The sequence below is a fragment of the Globicephala melas genome, chromosome 21 (assembly GCF_963455315.2).
Source record: "Globicephala melas chromosome 21, mGloMel1.2, whole genome shotgun sequence".
Classification (NCBI taxonomy): Eukaryota; Metazoa; Chordata; class Mammalia; order Artiodactyla; family Delphinidae; genus Globicephala; species Globicephala melas.
Genome location: NC_083334.1, coordinates 17,223,489 through 17,243,055, shown reverse-complemented (window position 1 = coordinate 17,243,055; position 19,567 = coordinate 17,223,489). Strand labels below are relative to the sequence as shown.

The following is a 19,567-nucleotide window of genomic DNA, read 5'->3' as shown; positions in this document are numbered from 1 at the left end:
TTGGACAGATCCTTTTTTTTTTCTCACAGTTCTTTTTTAATTTTTTTAATATGTCTTTATTGGAGTATAATTACTTCACAATGCTGTGTTAGTTTCTGTTGTACAACAGAGTGAGTCAGCCATATGCATACATATATCCCCATATCCCCTCCCTCTTGAACTTCCTTCGCACCCTCCCTATCCCACCCCTCTAGGTACTCGCAAAGCACCGAGCTGATCTCTCTGTGCTATGCCACTGCTTCCCACTAGCTATCTGTTTTACATTTGGTAGTGTATATATGTCGATGCTTCTCTCACTTCACCCCAGTTTCCCCCGCTCCCCGTGTCCTCAAGTCCATTCTCTATGTCTGTGTCTTTATTCCTGCCCTGCCACTAGGTTCATCAGCACCATTTTTTTTTAGATTCCATATACGTGCGTTAGCATACGGTATATGTTTTTCTCTTTCTGACTTACTTCACTCTGTATGACAGACTCTAGATCCATCCACCTCACTACAAATAACTCAATTTCGTTTATTTTTATAGCTGAGTAATATTCCATTGTATGTATGTGCCCCATCTTCTTTATCCATTCATCTGTTGATGGACATTTAGGTTGCTTCCATGTCCTGGTTATTGTAAATAGTGCTGCGATGAACATTGTGATACATGACTCTTTTTGAATTATGGTTTTCTCAGGGTATATGCCCAGTAGTGGGATTGCTGGGTCATGTGGTAGTTCTATTTTTAGTTTTTTAAGGAACTTCCATACTGTTCTCCATAGTGATTTTATCAATTTACATTCCCACCAACAGTGCAGGAGGGTTCCCTTTTCACCACATCCTTTCCAGCATTTATTGTTTCTAGATTTTTTGATAATGGCCATTCTGACTGGTGTGAGGTGATACCTCATTGTAGTTTTGATATTTCTCGAATAATTAGCGATGTTGAGCATCTTTTCACATTCCTCTTGGCCATCTGTATGTCTTCTTTGATGAAATGTCTATTTAGGTCTTCTTCCCATTTTATGATTGGGTTGGCTTTTTTTTGATATTGAACTCCATGAACTGTTTGTATATTTTGGAGATTAATCCTTTTTCTGTTGTTTCATTTGCAAATATTTTCTCCCATTCTGAGGGTTGTCCTTTTGTCTTGTTTATCATTTCCTTTGCTGTGCAAAAGCTTTTAAGTTTCATTAGGTCCCATTTGTTTATTTTTGTTTTTATTTCCATTATTCTAGGAGGTGGGTCAAAAAAAGATCTTGCTGTGGTTTATGTCAAAGAGTGTTTTTCCTATGTTTTCCTCTAAGAGTTTTATAGTGTCTGGTCTTACACTTAAATCTTTAATCCATTTTGAGTTTATTTTTGTGTATGGTGTTAGGGAGCATTCTAATTTCATTCTTTTACATGTGGCTGTCCAGTTTTCCAAGCATCACTTATTGAAGAGGCTGCCTTCCCTCCATTGTATGGTCTTGTCTCCTTTGTTGTAAATTAGGCGACCATATTTGCATGGGTTTACCTCTGGGCTTTCTATCCTGATCTATATTTCTGTTTTTGTGCCTGTACCATATTGTCTTGATTACTGTAGCTTTGTATTATAGTTTTAAGTCAGGGAGCCTGATTCCTCCAGCTCAGTTTTCTTTCCCAAGATTGCTTTAGCTATTTGGGGTCTTTTGTGTTTCCGTACAAATTGTAAAATTTTTTGTTCTAATTCTGCGAAGAATGCCATTGGTAGTTTGATAGGGATTGCATTGAATCTGTAGGTTGCTTTGGGTAGTATAGTCATTTTCACAATATTGATTCTTCCAATCCAAGAACATGTTATATCTCTCCATCTGTTTGTATCATCTTTAATTTCTTTCATCAGTGTCTTATAGTTTTCTGCATACATGTCTTTTGTCTCCCTGGGTAGGTTTATTCCTAGGTATTTTATTCTTTTTGTTGCAATGGTAAATGAGAGTGTTTCCTTAATTTCTCTTTCAGATTTTTCACCATTAGTGTATAGGAATGCAAGAGATTTCTGTGCATTAATTTTGTATCCTGCAACTTTACGAAATTCATTGATTAGCTCTAGTAGTTTTCTGGTGGCATTGTTAGGATTCTCTATGTATAGTATCATGTCACCTGCAAACAGTGACAGTTTTGCTTCTTCTTTTCCAATTTGTATTCCTTTTATTTCTTTTTCTTCTCTGATTGCTGTGGCTAGGACTTCCAAAACTGTGTTGACTAAGAGTGGCAAGAATGGACATCCTTGTCTTGTTCCTGATCTTAGTGGAAATGTTTTCAGTTTTTCACCATTGAGTGTGATGTTTGCTGTGTGTTTGTCCTATATGGCCTTTATTATGTTGAGGTAGGTTCCCTCTATGCCCATTTTCTGGAGAGTTTTTATCATAAATGGGTGTTGAATTTTGTCAAAAGCTTTTTCTGCATCTATTGAAATGATCATATGGTTTTTGTTCCTTAATTTGTTAATGTGGTCTATCCCATTGATTGATTTGTGTTTATTGAAGAATCCTTGCATTTCTGGGATAAATCCCACTTGATCATGGTGTATGATCCTTTTAATATGTTGTTGGATTCTGTTTGCTAGTATTTTGTTCCAGATTTTTGCATCTATGTTCATCAGTGATATTGCTCTATAATTTTCTTTTTTTGTGATATCTTTTTCTGGTTTTGGTATCACGGTTATGGTGGCTTCATAGAAAGAATTTAGGAGTGTTCCTCCCTCTGCAATTTTTTGGAAGAGTTTGAGAAGGATCGGTGTTAGCTCTTCTCTAAATGTTTGATAGAATTCACCCGTGAAGCCATCTGGTCCTGGACTTTTGTTTGTTGGAAGATTTCTAATTACAGTTTCAATTTCATTACTTGTGATAGGTCTGTTTATAGTTTCTAATTCTTCCTGGTTCAGTCTTCCTGGTTCAGTACCTTTCCAAGAATTTGTCCATTTCTTCGTGATTGCCCATTTTATTGGCATATAGTTGTTTGTAGTAGTCTCTTATAGTCCTTTGTATTTCTGCGGTGTCAGTTGTGATTTCTCCTTTTCCATTTCTAATTTTATTGAATTGTGTCTTCTCCCTTTTTTTCTTGATAGCTCTACTAAGGGTTTATCAATTTTGTTTATCTTCTCAAAGAACCAACTTTCAGGTTTATTGATCTTTGTTATTGTTTCCTTCATTTCTATTCCATTTATTTCTGCTCTGATCTTTATGATTTCTTTCCTTCTACTGACTTTGCGTTTTCTTTGTTCTTCTTTCTCTAGTCGCTTTAGGTGTAGGGTTAGATTGTTTATTTGACATTTTCCTTGTTTCTTGAGGTGAGATTGAACTGCTATAAACTTCCTCTCAGAACTGCGTTTGCTGTGTTGCATAGGTTTTGAGTCATTGTGTTTTTGTTGCCATTTGTTTCTATGTATTTTTTTATTTCTTTGATTCCTTCAGTGCTCTCTTGGTTATTTAGTAGTGCACTGTTTAGCCTCCATGTATTTTACAGTTTTTTTCCTGTAATTGATTTCCAATCTCATAGTATTATGGTCAGAAAAGATGCTTGATATGATTTCAGTTTTCTTAAATTTTCCAAGGCTTGATTTGTTACCCAAGATATGATCTATCCTGGAGAATATTCCATGTACACTTGAGAAGAAAATGTATTCTGCCACTTTTGGGTGGAATGTTCTATAAATATCAATTCAATCTATCCACTCTGTTGTGTCATTTAAAGCTTGTGTTTCCTTAGTTATTTTCTGTTTGGATGATCTGTCCATTGGTGTAAGTGGGAGGTGTTAAAGTCCCCTACTATTATTGTGTTACTGTCGATTTCCTCTTTCATGGTTGTTAGCATTTGCCTTATGTATTGAGGTGGTCCTATGCAGGGTGCATAAACATTTATAATTGTTATGTCTTCTTCTTGGATTGATCCCTTGATCATTGTGCAGTGTCCTTCCTTATCTCTTATAACAGTCTTTATTTTAAAGTCTATTTTATCTGCTATGAGTATTGCTACTCCCGCTTTCATTTGATTTCCATTTGCATGGAATATCTTTTTCCATCCCTTCACTTTCAGTCTATGTGTGTCCCTAGGTCTGAAATGGGTCTCTTGTAGACAGCATATATATGGGTCTTGTTTTTGTATCCATTCAGCCAGTCTGTGTCTTTTGGTTAGGGCATTTAATCCATTTACATTCAAGGTTATTACCGATATGTATGTTCCTATTACATTTTCTTAATTGTTTTGGGTTTGTTTTTGTGGGTCTTTTTCTTCTCTTGTTTTTCCCGCCTAGAGAAGTTTCTTTAGCATTTGTTGTAAAGCTGGTTTGGTGGTGCTGAATTCTCTTAGCTTTTGCTTGTCTGAAAAGCTTTTGATTTCTCCATTCAATCTGAATGATTGCTGGGTAGAGTAATCTTGGTTGTAGATTTTTCTGTTTCATCACTTTAAGTATATCCTGCCACTCCCTTCTGGCCTGCAGGGTTTCTGCTGAAAAATCAGCTGATAACCTTATGGGGATTCCTTTTTATGTTATTTTTTGCTTTTCCCTTGCTGATTTTAATATTTTCTCTTTGAATTTAATTTTTGTCAGTTTGATTAATATGTGTCTTGGTGTGTTTCTCCTAGGGTTTATCCTGTATGGGACTCTCTGTGCTTCCTGGACTTGGGTGACTATTTCCTTTCCTACGTTAGGGAAGTTTTCCACTATAATCTCTTCAAATACTTTCTCAGACCCTTTTTTTCCTCTTCTTCTGGGACCCCTATAATTTGAACATTCATGCGTTTAGTGTTGTCCCAGAAGTCTCTGAGATTGTCTTCAATTCTTTTCATTCTTTTTTCTGCTCCTCAACAGTTATTTCTACCATTCTGTCTTCAAGCTCACTTATTCATTCTTCTGCCTCAGTTATTCTGTTATTGATTCCTTCAGTGTATTTTTCATTTCAGTTATTGCATTGTTCATTGCTGTTTGTTTGTTCTTTAGTTTTTCTAGATCTTTGTTAAACCTTTCTTGTATTTTCTCAATCTGTGCCTCCATTCTATTTCCGAGATTCTGGATCATCTTTACTCTCATTACTCTGAATTCTTTTTCAAGTAGATTGCCTATTTCCTCTTCATTTATTTGGTCCTGTAGGTTTTTACCTTGCTCCTTCATCTGTGACATATTTTTTTGCTGTCTCATTTTTTTTTTTTTTTTTTTTTTTGATGGGTGGGATTGTGTTCTTGTCTTACTGGTTGTTTGGCCTGAGGCTTCCAACACTGGCGTTTGTAGGCTGTTGGGTAGAGCTGGGTCTTGGTGCTGAGATGAGGACCTCCAGGAGACCTCACTCTAATGAATATTCCCTGGGGTCTGAGGTTCTCTGTTAGTTCAGTGGTTCAGACTTGGAGCTCCCACCACAGGAGCTTCAGCCCAACCCCCGCTCATGAACCAAGATCCCACAAGCTGCATGGGGTGGCAATAAAAGAAAAAGGAGAACAATAACAAAGAGTAAAAAATAAAATTAGACTAGGAAACTAACAGATATGTTAGAAAGAATATAAAAATAAAAATATAGGTGAAACAACTTTTGGAAGGTAAAACAGAACCACAATAGTAAAAAAGAGGAGAAAAAAAAAGGTGGAAAAGGCCTTGGCTGTGGGGGCGGGACTTAGGCAGGGGCCGGGTTTTGGCAGTGGGTGGGGCCTATGCTTAGGACCCACAGAGCTGGAAAAGGCCCTTGGGAGGGGTGGGGCTTAGGCGCAACAGAAGAGGTCCTGGCTGTGCCTCTGGTCTCAGAGGGTGGGGGACCCGGCCTGAGAGCACAGCAGGCTTCTTGGTCTGAGTCGGAGGGGCAAACACCCTCTGCTCCTCTCCTGCTCCTCTGGTCCTGGAGGGCCCCTCCCGCCTGCCTCTCCTGTTCTCCCCCAACCTCCCTCCTAGCCCCCAGGAGCAACACGGCCTGGAGGGGCCCTGTGAGGGTGTAGGACCTGCCTGAGAGCCGGGCCAATTGGGCAGGGGAAATGCTTAGCACATTCCCCCTTGATCCGAGTCCCTGAGGGTCCCTCCAGGTGTGGGAACCCCGCCCCCTTCCAGCCACCCCTCCAGGGCACTGGTCCTGTCCGGCCTCCACTTCTCTTCCCCCCTCAGTCCCCCTGCGTCCTACCGGTTCACGTGGGGATTCCGTCCATCTCCTTGGGCGTCAAGGTCGCCCACCAGCATCCAGCAGGCACCCTAGTTGTCCAGATTCTTATTCCATGTGGAAATTTTCAAAGAGAGTTCACAGATCAAGAGAATGGCCTAAAGCCCCTGTTATATGGAGGAAGAGAAAGACTTTAGCCAGCTTTATAGATAAAACAATAAACACTCTTGGTAGTAGAAATTCAAACCAAAAAATGATAATTTTGTTGAGGCTCTGAATTTTGGGGAAATTAGATTAGAGAACACTAATGCTTAATTATGTATGAAATGGGATTCTTTCAGAGTCAGAAAGTATTTGCCTAAACAACTGCACTTTATAATGTTTTGTAATAAATTTGGCACTTTATTAGATGTATGTTGGGAGGTCAAATCACTTATTTTCTCAGTGCTTAGATTTCTGCCCCCATAAAATGAAGGTTGCACTAGATGATTTAAGGCCCACTTTACGATTAAACAGTGCATTATGATATTAAAGATAGTTCATAAATCTTGACAAAGAACAACATATTTTATTTACTCCATAAAAGCTTTTTTTTTTCCAGTAAAATCTTGCCCATTAATTCTCTACTATGTATTCAGAATTTTTTTACTCTTCTTCCTTCAGGAAGAATTTAATTTGCCAGCATAATAAGATATTGAAATTAATAATTAAAAGAAGATAATTGTAGCATTTTTAATGCTCTAAAATATTATATTTTGTTATTCTGTAGTCCCACATCTTGCTTTGCTTGTTTTTAACTTAAATCAGAGAGCTTGTATGGATAATTAATCATTTTCTTCTGTTTTGGCTACCTTGTTTTGGTTATCTGCGGTTCTTACAAAACATATTAAAATTTTAATCTGATGTATAACTATACTAGCAATGGAGATTTTTCAAAGTAAGGCATGGGGTGTATTTAAAGAAACAGTGTGCTATTATAGAAGGGGCACGGGCATGTTGGTTTAGCTGGAACCCCGCTTCTACCTACTAGTTGTAACCTTGTTAAGTCAGCCTGTCTGTAAAAAAGAGGATAATAATCCTGTTAGTTAAACCATGTGAAATTGCTGGGGTTTTGTTTAAAAACAGTCAAATACTGCGCTATAAAGCTGAATCTAAATAATTTCCCCTGTCTCACAGGATTATTGAATTGAAGATAAATGCAGATCATAGAGATAGAAAGCTTGCCGAGGTGTCTGGAACACCCCATGAGTGGAATGTGGTATTTTCTACTTATTATGATAGGGACAACTATTTGGTAAATTCAAGTTAATATCATCACTATTTTGATGTTTCAATGGAGAAAAAACGTTGCTAAGTGCAAGTTGACTATTCAACTGTATAAATTATACTTTGCCTCTTAACATTATTGGGGCCTGGGGATGGGTCACAGATCGCTCAAATTTAGTCAGATTGTGTGGTTTTAATCAGAGTAGAATTTAGCTACTATCAGAAACATAATTTAATTGGACATTATTTTATTCTGTAGAAGATATAACTCAGAATGCAGATGGGAATTAAAATGATTCTATAACATCTATAATGAAAGCTCTTCTGTTCGAATTCTTTTACGTTTTTTTAAAAAGGAGCCGGCCAGTATTTCCTAGCAGTGTTTTCCTTCTGAAACATCAAAGGAGAGTATCCTGTCATATAATATTTTCACTCTTTGTCAGGCCAATATTTTTTAAGTAATCAAAGTAGATGTGTTTTGTTAGATAGACAGCCGAGGGTTTTTGAAGTTCTATTATCAGTTTGTATGACCTCAAGAACATCTCATTAACTGTGAGAAATACGCTTTCTACACTTTGACTTACCATTGGCACTAAAACAAAAAAGTGCCCATCACTTATCCCTGACTTGAAAGTTATCAACTGTGTGGAGTTTTCTCACAGGCTGTTTTCCTCCCTGTTCTTTCTTTTCCCAATAGCTGTGATGGCATTTCTTTTTGACCTGAAGGCCCTCGTGGACATGATGTCCATTGGCACCCTTCTGGCCTACTCTCTGGTCGCAGCCTGTGTTCTCATCCTCAGGTGAGTTGTCCTCATTGCCGGATGGTTCTGAAGAGTGTGTGTCATGTGGGGCCCGGGGAAAATTAGGGCTCACTGACCTTGCTTTCAAGGAGCTAGCTGTCTCACAGAGGTGAGAGGCCGTAGACATACAAATGTGAGTACAAAGCATAATTAGCATACTTGGTCCATAAGCAAAGAATCAACTAAAATTGAGAATTACCAAAGGTAGGCCTAATCTGTGTGAACAACAAGTTCTCATAATGTATAAAAACACTTAAGAATACTATATTTTTTATCCCAGTGATCCAGCTGCTAAGCTTTTATGCTAAAGATTTAATCAAAGAGGCACACACAGATATATGCAATAGTGAAAAAATTGAACTAAGCTGAATATCAGTAGTAGAATAGTTAATAAAATAGATAATCGACAAGGTCCTACTGTGTAGCACAGGGAGCTATATTCAATATCCTAAAATAACCATAATGGAAAAGAATATGAAAAAGAGAATATATATATATATATATACACACACACACACACACACAGACACTTTGCTGTATACCAGAAACTAACACAACATTGTAAATCAACTACACTTCAATAAAAAAAAAGAATAGTTAAATAAAGAAGGGTACATTTATCATTTGACTCTTCTAACAGCAAATAAAATTATATTTAATTATATGGAGAAATATATCAGTTTCTGGATGCAAAGCTATATGTAGCATCTGAATTTATTTAAATAGTAACGTACATTTACACGAAGAAATGATTTTTGCATATATACACACATATTTGCATTTATACCTGGCTGAAATTGTACCAACATGCTAGCAGTGATTCATACTGAGTAGTGGTGTAATGGGTGGCTTCAGCTTTCTTCTGCGTACCCCCCCTTTTTGTGTATTTTTTTCTCGGTGAGCATATTTCTTCTTTGGATGGGGGACAAATGTTACTTTTAAGTTTAACCAAAGGCTGCTCAGAGGGAAAAGACCACACTGGGGAGAATGGGCAGATACTAGGAATTGAAGCAGGCTGATATCTTGATGCCAGCTAAAGGGGAAGGGGATCAGTGATAGAGGAGAATGGGTGGGAGGTGGCTGTATGAGATGAGGGAGATGAGGCCAGAGAGACAGGTTACAGTGAGGCCTTTGAAGGCCAAACCGAAGGCTGTATGTTACTCTGTAGCTGATATTTAACCAGAGTTTCTGTGCTGTTTTTGTGAACTGCATCTCCTTTGGACATAGATACTTCCAGAATAATTATCCTGTTGTCACACTTGCCTCACTTTAAAATGTAACTCTCAACGAGATATCATCTCACACCAGCCAGAATGGCCATCATCAAAAAATCTAGAAACAATAAATGCTGGAAAGGATGTGGTGAAAAGGGAACACTCTTGCACTGCTGGTGGGAATGTAAATTGATACAGCCACTATGGAGAACAGTATGGAGGTTCCTTAAAAAACTACAAATAGAACTACCATACGACCCAGCAATCCCACTACTGGGCATATACCCTGAGAAAACCAAAATTCAAAAAGAGTCATGTACCAAAATGTTCATTGCAGCTCTATTTACAATAGCCAGGAGATGGAAACAACCTAAGTGCCCATCATCGGATGAATGGATAAAGAAGAGTGGCACATATATACAATGGAATATTACTCAGCCATAAAAAGAAACGAAATTGAGCTATTTGTAATGAGGTGGATAGACCTAGAGTCTGTCATACAGAGTGAAGTAAGTCAGAAAGAGAAAGACAAATACCGTATACTAACACTTCTATATGGGATTTAAGAAAAAAAAATGTCATGAAGAACCTAGGGGTAAGACAGGAATAAAGACACAGACCTACTGGAGAACAGACTTGAGGATATGGGGAGGGGGAAGGGTGAGCTGTGACAAAGCGAGAGAGAGGCATGGACATATATACACTACCAAACGTAAGGTAGATAGCTAGTGGGAAGCAGCTGCATGGCACAGGGATATTGGCTCGGTGCTTTGTGACAGCCTGGAGGGGTGGGATAGGGAGGGTGGGAGGGAGGGAGACGCAAGAGGGAAGAGATATGGGAACATATGTATATGTATAACTGATTCACTTTGTTATAAAGCAGAAACTAACACACCATTGTAAAGCAATTATACCCCAATAAAGATGTTTAAAAAAATAAAATAAAAATGTAACTCTCTTCGGCATCTAATGTACATAACTTTCTAATCAAGTGGCTATCAGAGGAAATTCAGAGTTGCTGCAGATATTCTGCTGAGCAGGTGTGTGGCTTGCTTCAGTACATTCTGGGGCTGCAGCCACAAGACGTGTGGATTTACTGCACCAGCTGTGAATGGAAATGTCTCTCTTAGAGTTTCAGATGCTCGTTTCATTTGGACCAAGTGTCCGTTGAGAATAAAGACACATGCCTTTATTTGGGAATAGGTACCAGCCTGGCTTATCTTACGAGCAACCCAAATATTGTCCTGAGAAAGAAGCTCTGGGATCGTGTGCCAACACTGCCTCCAAAAGCGAGTCCCAGGTCACTGTGCCGCCAGGACAGGGCTTCAGCCTGCGAACCCTCTTCAGCCCCTCGCTTCTGCCCACAAAACAGTCGGCTTCTCTCGTGAGCTTTCTGGTAGGATTCCTTGGTAAGTCCCCTTCAACTGTGTACATTATAAAGACCCAGCAGGTATATGTAGGTAGAGCAGGTATGATGTGAAAGAGGATGAAAGAATATGTTAGCACTACCCTCAGTCCTGAAATTTGAACCTAACTGGTCACTGGTCATTGAGCTCATCTCTATATTAGCAGGATAAATTGCTTATATCTTGGTAATTGAAGAAGAAATTCCCTAAGGTGAGAGTGGCAGAAGTACAAAATTGGTCCATTTTGTCAGCTGCGAGGGTGCTTCCTGTGTGAAGCAAAGTACACCTGGCAATAACTGAACGGAGACCCAAGGAGACTGCGAGGCAATGTAGCAGATCCTGTTTGCTCACCCACAGTTACGTAATCATGCATGTTTTCAGGAACACTTATTGAGCATCATTAGTGTGGCCAGAACTCTGCTGGGTACTTGGGATATCAAGAGGGATGGTCCTTGCTCTCACTGGGTTTTGCAGAACAGGACTGTTGGCGGCAAGCTAAGAGCAGTACAGGTTTCTCTGAGAGCACGTAGGAGGGACCCCTAATGCAGACTTGATGGTCAGAGAAGGGTGGGTGGGCGGTGATGTCGCTCTCTGAAATAGGGAGAAAAGGTGCAGATCATATATTATTTGTTTACATAAACAGTCAGTGTTTACAACAGCTGAACATGAACAGACCTGCTTTTCCCATTTGAAAAAAGGGAAGTAGCCACCCCGGACAACATCCCATCAATCCACGTGATCTCATCTGAGACTGTAGCCCATGAGCCGAAAGGCAAGATGGTAGTGCCCAGAGGGGAGGCTGGCTTCTAAGGGGAGACAGTCATGAGTCAGCGAGCTGTGTTTCTTAAATCAGGGAAATTAGCCATTTCTTCCCAGAATAAAAATGAAGAATTTTAGTATTTGGCAGAGCAGATCTAGAAAGAACTTGATGTCTTATCAAAATAGACTCTTTGAACATAGGGGTCTGAGTGAAGGGCGTGTGCTGATTTTGTTTCCCGAACCTGTCACCTCTGCAGCATTTCTCATTTTGGGCCTGAGTATTTTGACCACGCACGGAGTCCACACGATTGCCAGGCTGGAAGCGTGGAGCCTCGCTCTTCTTGTGCTGTTGCTTGTTCTCTGCGTTGCCATTGTGCTCATCATTTGGAGGCAGCCTCAGAATCAGCAAAAAGTAGCCTTTATGGTACGTGTCATGAGGATTGGAGATCCTAAATATTATGCACATTTTCTCTCGTACGTTAGTTTTTGTGAATTGTTTCTTTAAAAAAAAAAGCACTTCCGATGACGTTAACCAATGAACAAGAGTGTCACAATTCTTTGAGATGCTCCTTTTTGTCTAAAGTATTCTTTTCAAAAACTTGAATGTGCCCCTATCACATTATTCTATATAATAGTAAACGAATTTCTTGTCCGATATTCTGAAGTGTCAGAAGAATAACTAGAATATTTTATTTTGGAAATTCAGTACCCTCCCAGGAAGATTATTTCCACCAAAAGCCCTTCCACTGCAAGTGAAATTATCTTGTCCCATTTGAACTAAGAGTAGGATCCCCCTGAGATACCATGAGTAGCCAGTTCCAGAGGCATGCCCTGTTGATATCTGAACTAAACCGGTACACCCTAAAGTAAACGAAACCTTGAAACCAATCGCATCTTGGTGATGATGCAGGTGTTAGCGGGCTGGATAAATCCTCTGTTGCTTTGGGCTGCAGTAAACAATGTGAAATATGGTGTTCCTTTTAGTATTCTCAAGATGAGTGGCCTTTATTCAGGTTGTCCTTTTTGTGAGAATATAAACTTACTGACACAGTGTGAAAGTATGTATGTCAAATTAGTTGCCACCATGTCGAAATAATTTGGGGAATGTGCTTTCAAAATTTGAGTATATTTAAGAAGATATTTCCCCCCTTAGGTTCCATTCTTACCATTTTTGCCAGCCTTCAGCATCCTGGTGAACATTTACTTGATGGTCCAGTTGAGTGCAGACACCTGGATCAGATTTAGCATTTGGATGGCGCTTGGTAGGTCTTTTAATGTTTTTGCTTTCTGAACGTGGGCTCTCTTTTTCCAATGTCATGCACTGTGATTAGAGAAATGCATCCACTCCCCCTTCCTAGAAATAAAGACTTTTTTTCAGTTTCTTCCTTTCCCAATTTTTAGAACATCTGAGTGCTTACTTTTCCAGATGCTTTTGGAAAATTCAGTTCTCCCAGTAGCCCTGTAAAACTCTACAGGTCCTATTTTTTCTAACTTCTTGAGTGAGAAAAATGAAGCCCCTAAAAGTCAAGGGATCTAAATTGCAAATGGCAGCCCTAGAGTCTGATTCCAAAGCCAGTTCCTTCCAGAGTACCAGTGGATTTCTGGCAACATTTTGAATGTGCTTATATCAAGAAATTTCTTTTCTGATACCAGAATGCCTTGGGGTGGAATTTGGCATTAAATAACATAAGTGAGCTTATTTATATCTATTCTGCACTGTTCTCCATCATGACTTCTTCAGTTTCCTATGTGAAGATTGACTTAGAAATGAAGAGTTTAACTTTGTTGTAACTGAAGCACTGAGCACCAACTGTCTTTAAAAATATGAACTGAAGTGGCTGAAAGGTGCATCAGTGAGAAATGAGAGCTAAGTCTGCATTGGTTTTGGTGGCCTGAGGAGTTTGAGAGTTGATGCTTTTTGACAGTCCTCCCATTGGCTTAATAAGAATGAATCTCTTATTATGAACGAATGAATCTCTTTTGTGGCTGTAAATTAACTTACTTTCAGTCTCAAGCCACCAACCCACTTGAGTTGATAGGAGATTTAACCTGGTCAGTTTTGCCCATCCCCACCCATCCCCACACTAGAGTTTTGCCCATATTTGGGGGATCTGACACTGTGTCAAGGAATTGGGGTGCATCAAAGGCTATCCCTCCACGCAGGTTACTCTGGAGTATTCTCTCTGTCACTGTGGCCACTTCTGATAGGTGGCTCTGTTGCATCAGGGCCAGGATCCTGACGGGAATCACTTGCCCGTCGGCTCTGCCCTCCATAATGTACCACAAAGCCATTCCTTTGTGATCTCGCCACCTCCCCAGGTGCTGCCAGGAAGCTGAGCCCAACCCCCCGGGGAACAGGACCATAGCACTCTCTCCCCTACTCTGAGCCCAGAAGAATCTCTTTGTAATCTGGTGGAGAGCTTCTCTACCCTTCCTGCCTTTCCAAAAGCCACTGCTTCTTTCTTCAAGTCGTAGCTCACTGAGGTTTAATCATGTACTTGACCTTGGTGAAGAGCATGAACTACAGAGCCAGACTCTCCACGTTTCAATCCACCCCTGCCATGTATTAGCTGTGTCACCTAGGCCATGTTATACCCCTGCTTCTGTGCCTCAGTTTCTTTGTAAAATGGTGATAACAGTACCTTTATTGGAGGACAAGGAAGGTTGGATCTTCAAACCTCGAAGGACACGAGAGGAAATAGAATCACTCCTAATAACTGGACTTACCAAAATACTCATTGGTAGCCTGCTTCCCATGATTTTACATGGGAAAATTATAATGCATTTCACATCAACCCAAAACGCTCAACCAATTTTTTAAAATATAGCTACAATACAGCAAAATGCCTACATATCTTGCGAGAATACTTCAAACATTTCCCTCTGATCCCCAGTCAGCGTGGCTGATAATAAACAGTTGGCCTAGTACACAGTTTTTCATCCTCTCCTGGTGACAGTAACGTGTGTAAGGCACACCCGTGTCCCCTGTTCACACAGGGCATGCTTTCCAAAATATCTGACTGTGTCTTTGTTAACCCGCCACTTGTTTTGGGGGATGTATATGAGATTTTTCCCCACAGATCCTTTTGTTTAGTGTAGTGTTGAGTGTTGAGAAAGTAAAAAAATTTTTTTTCTACATAAACAAATGAAAAATATTTATTGAAAAAACATGCATATAAAGATTGCAGGTTAAAAAGGAAGAAGCACATTCTATTGGGAAGATGTTTGTCAGGGACCTTTTATGGGATATCCTGTACTTGCATTCCGTCCTTCTAAAACAGCACAGAAAGAGAAGGCAAAAGGCACTATTAAGTTCTGTATTAAATTTTCCATATACAAACAGCCATTTTCTGACACACCTAAGACACTGATTTTTTTTCTCTAAAAGGCTTCCTGATTTACTTCGCTTATGGCATTAGACACAGCCTGGAGGGTAATTCGAGGGATGACGATGATGATGAAGATATTTATTCAGACAACATTAATGCAGCGACAGAAGAAAAATCTGCCATTCAAGCAAATGACCATCACCAAAGAAACCTGAGTTTACCTTTCATATTCCATGAAAAGACAAGTGAATGCTAGTACCTGCACGAGCAGAGCTGGTCCACAGTCTTCACGTACATATCCTACATGGAGTGAACCATGACGGACGTCATCGTCATGCTAGGTTGTCATCGGTTTGCTGCAGACACAGTTCACCCTAATTTATACTTACTCGCCTGGACAGCACCTCCTCAGATGGTGAATTATGCATCCAGGGAAAACACCCTGAGCTCGCTCCTCGGTGATGAATGTCCCCCAAATAGTGGGACTGTGGGAGTGTGTGTGTGTATGTTTGTATATGTTGGGGAATATCAATGTTAAAAGTTGTTGGTGTTTTACTATTATTGTATTGCATTTTTCCAGTGTTGTCATTAATCGGTAGCATATACTGCACATACTGAAATGGAGATAATCACGGAATAGAAAAATATTTTGTATGTGCTGGGTGTGGTTGGGGAAATAGCTGTTGCTTTTCCTTATTAGGCTTTATTAATGTCAAGTTAGAACATGCTAAAAATGCATTTACCCATCACAGTGTCTGTCATTGGTCTGGAGTAAGAGGAGGGGATAGGAAATGAGCCTTTTCTACAACTTACAAATGCCAGCAGTGGCTTTAGTACAGATTTTTCTTCCGTGAGGTGTGACAGTTTGCTAAAACCTTCGCCAATAGGAGTGTTCGTGTCTGCCGGGCTGCGCAGGGCAGGAGTGGCCCTCTGTGTCATCAGATGTCAGGCACCCCTTTGAACTGCTGTCTTCTTTGAGAACAGTGGTCCTCAAATGTGAGGCCTTCACCTTCTGTGAATGATATATTCCCCCCTGCCCTGTCCCAGTCCAGTCAGAGGCTTGGGAGAGGTAGTGTGATCTACTTGGGACCCTTTGTGCTAGAGAGTGAGCGCGGTCCCCATGGGCAGGAAGCTCATGTAAGTGGCAAAGATGAGGAGATGTTTGAAGATCAGAGTAGACTTGTGCTTGGACAAGTAGACCCCAAGCACCCCTGTTTTAAAAGTCAGTTAAAATAAGCCAGTAGAATCTCCCAGATCACACAATTGGTGGAATGATTCATACTTTTTTCCATTACTTAATAAACAATCACAGTTCAACTTTTTTTTCTAACTCAGTAGCAAATTCTCTTTCTACTATATGCAAAAAAGAAGGAAAAAATGAAGGGATACAAGGAACGAAAATTCCCCTATTCTGATTTTAAAGTGCCTATTCGGTTATTAAAGGGCATTTGACCCAATTTTAGGGGTTCAGATCTAATTTGCCTCTGATGTTTCTTTTGGAAACAGGGATGTTTTTCTTCCCCCATCCCATAAATTGTTTAGCACTTTTTATTTCATTTATTTTTAAATGACCACACTAAACCTATTGATACAAGCTCTAGTATGCTACAAAAACCCATCAGTGGTCGGGGAATAGAATATTTTGGTAAAATACATGATCGTTTAAAACGTCAAGCTGAAAAATTAACCAAATTGAATTAAAGCCATAGAAACACAATAACCTTTGTATGAGTAAATAGTTTGTTTTTAAATGTAAGATTCTATAATTACTGTATTTTACTTAATAGGGTTCTCTAATAGTGGACTACTTATCTGCAGTGTGTTTTGCTTCTCATTAATTATTTTTCTTACAAATAATTATATGGTTCACTAGATGAGACTGAGTCTAAACACTTACATATGTATGGGTTCTATTTCCAGGAAGAACATTATCAAGCCCAGGTGACCAGCTTACTCCAAAGGCAAGGAACACATTTATTTTCTGACAGCTTTTCCAAGAGATGTCACTTTATTTTTTTCATTAAAAAGCAAGTTATGATTGTTGAGGAGTTTATTGTGATTAAATATCCAATAAACAGGTAGAAGGCCTGGGTTTCTGGCTGCTAGTGTTGTAGCATCTCTGACATAGGACTCAGTACTAACATTCCACAATTTCCAGGGTGCACACGGTAAAATCTGAAGCCCAGAATTCTTTGAAGCTGCATGTTTTACTGGAGAGGAAGAGTTGGCTATGCAAGGGGTAAAGTATTTCTGTAAGCACTGTGGACCTAATCATAAGTCCTTGCTGTTATTTGCCGTATACTGAGAAGCCTTTTTTTCTGAAATCATCCTAGAACAGGCCCTTCACACAGGGAACATGAAGAATTTCATATGTGAATATTAAAACTTTTACTGTAACAATATCAAGAAATTTGTTTAGAACATGACAGGCAGCTAAAACTATTATGCCCACTGTGTTCAATTAGGAGCAGAATTTAGTTAAAAATTATTTTTCTACCTTGAAACACTTTACAAATACAAATATCTATGAAAAGATGCTTTGTCAGTGACTATGCTTTTTTTCTGTGAAAACTCAAATGTATGTTCGTATGTATGTGTGAGTGTGTACAGATACACGTATATATATGTGTGTGTATATTTCAAATGTCAGTGTAGAAGTCAGCTGGGTTTAGGATGGGGTTTGGAAATAATACTGTTGTCTAGATTTTAAAAACCCAACTGATGGAGGAAAAATAATGTTTTATATTGATAGGTATGCTTATGCAAAATTTTTAGGTTTTAAACTATTTTGAAATATATAGCAATTTTATATGTGTAATATTTTCTATAGATAGATTCTTTAAGAAAGATATATTTATAATGTTTCTAATATGAAATCACTGAAGTCTGGTACATCATACCGGGAGCGTTATAATCTGAAATGGAGTTGGGGGCGGGGGCATTGGGGGATTTCTGTTTATTGCTTCTGCTGCACCTTTTCTGACATTTCTGTCTTGGTTTGTGCTTATTAGGAAAAGCCAGTACTACCAGGTCTTTTATCACCTCTCTGTCCCTGCATTTGAATTTATAACCTTTTGAACAAAATTTTGTTTTTACTTTCCTAGGATTGCCAAAATGTTCTGTACAGGTTTTACTAGTAATCAGTCACACTTATATAAAGTCCTTTTCAGAAATTAAAAAATACATATACGTTCTCTTAATTGTGACTGAGTAAAAACAGCTTGAATTACCTTTCTTTTTTGCCCTAGGAAATATGCTCTCTGAACATTCTCAGTGAAAGACTTTAATAATAGCACCTTTATTTTATACTCTTAAAAAAGAAAGATGATTTGTGAATAACATACAAAGGCCATGCCTACCCTACATTTAACTAGGTAGCTATGCAAATCCAAGTTTAAAAAGTATTTATGAGAAAATTTAGAACTTCTGATGTATACTGCTTAATCACATTTTCCCCAGAGATGACTATCAAGAAAAGACCAAAACATCATTTGAGGTATTATATACATTAATGAAAAACTAATGATGATATCTATAAAACTTTACTGTCATCAACCACACTTGGTAGAAAATATGTTTCAGAACTACCTTCCTTTAAAAGACAAGGGCCTGTCTTCTTCAAATTTTTCTGAATAAAAGATTTTTAAACTTCTTTTATTTTAAATATTAGCCAAAATATCTTCTAAGTCCTGGGTATTTACAGGTAGACGTTAAAATCTTTTGAATTAGAATTTGTATTTACCAAACTATTTTCGAAACATATTTGAATGCAGGGAGAATAAGGAAAAGTAATCGCCCGCCAATGCTGGTAGTGCCAGAGGGAGCAGGTTAGTCTTAGCTTTTTTTCCTCTTAGATCAGCACATTCTGAGATTATAAACCACATGATAAAATTGTGCCAAGATTCCAACTCTGACTTACCTGTGATGTTGCTTCTGATGCTCTCTGTCTGGGCTTCTCCTGATGTGCTTCAAGCGACAGTACAATTCAAACTAAAAACACAATGTCCACAGAATTTTAAAGGATTGGGTTTAGAGTATGCATCATGGAATATTAATATTCACATGATTAGTGTGAATTTCTTGGGGGGTTGTGATTAACTGGGTTTTTTGGTTTGTTTTTGGTTTTTGACTAGTGCCAAAATAGTGCCTTCTCTGTATATTTTCTACCTACGTTTTCTAACTTGTCCTAAAATATCAAGGGAAGAAGTACCAAAGTTCATGTAGGAACTCATGCCATCACAGGTCATTTTTCAGACACGTAGATGTGAAAATGAGGTTGCTTGACTTTGTTGTTTAGCTGAGTTTTTTTTTTTTATCTCCTTGTATATCATATTTAAACATTTTTTAATGGCTTTCTGGTTTCTGAATTTTGAGAGGCCTGATCTGTTATTGTTGTTGGTTTAGTGGTTGGTTTCCATAACATTCATTATTGTTCGTATGTACACAGTTTAGTCATGTTCATTTCAAATGCATTTTGTTATGGCTCAACCCAATGGCAACCCTGTTTGCTGGGAGCACTATCTTCGCTTTTATTCATCACGGCTGAAGCCACTGCCATAATCTCTGGCCTTAAAGAGCCTTCACTGACCACTGACAGCAGCTCCACGGGGTTCATAACCAAGACCCTGGGTCAGGCAGACTGCAAAGTATGAGCGTCTATAGCTACCCCGTTGGTGGGGGCTTGTGATGACAGGGTAGGATAGGAAGTGAAAGACTT

The 19,567-nt window shown here is 38.9% G+C and overlaps 1 protein-coding gene across 3 annotated transcripts in view; it reads left to right on the top strand.

Annotated features, from left to right (window-relative positions):
* SLC7A2 (solute carrier family 7 member 2) overlaps positions 1 to 19,164 on the top strand; it is a 72,867-nt gene extending 53,703 nt beyond the window's left edge. For all 3 annotated transcript variants that reach the window (XM_030831867.2, XM_030831856.2, XM_060291568.1), the window contains exons 8-12: positions 8,040 to 8,142; positions 10,560 to 10,765; positions 11,779 to 11,945; positions 12,675 to 12,783; positions 14,910 to 19,164. In XM_030831867.2, the coding sequence (XP_030687727.1) occupies positions 8,040 to 8,142; positions 10,560 to 10,765; positions 11,779 to 11,945; positions 12,675 to 12,783; positions 14,910 to 15,106 (782 nt within the window). In that variant the 3' untranslated portion in view covers positions 15,107 to 19,164. The remainder of the gene's footprint in view (positions 1 to 8,039; positions 8,143 to 10,559; positions 10,766 to 11,778; positions 11,946 to 12,674; positions 12,784 to 14,909) is intronic.
* Positions 19,165 to 19,567: the final 403 nt, after the last annotated feature.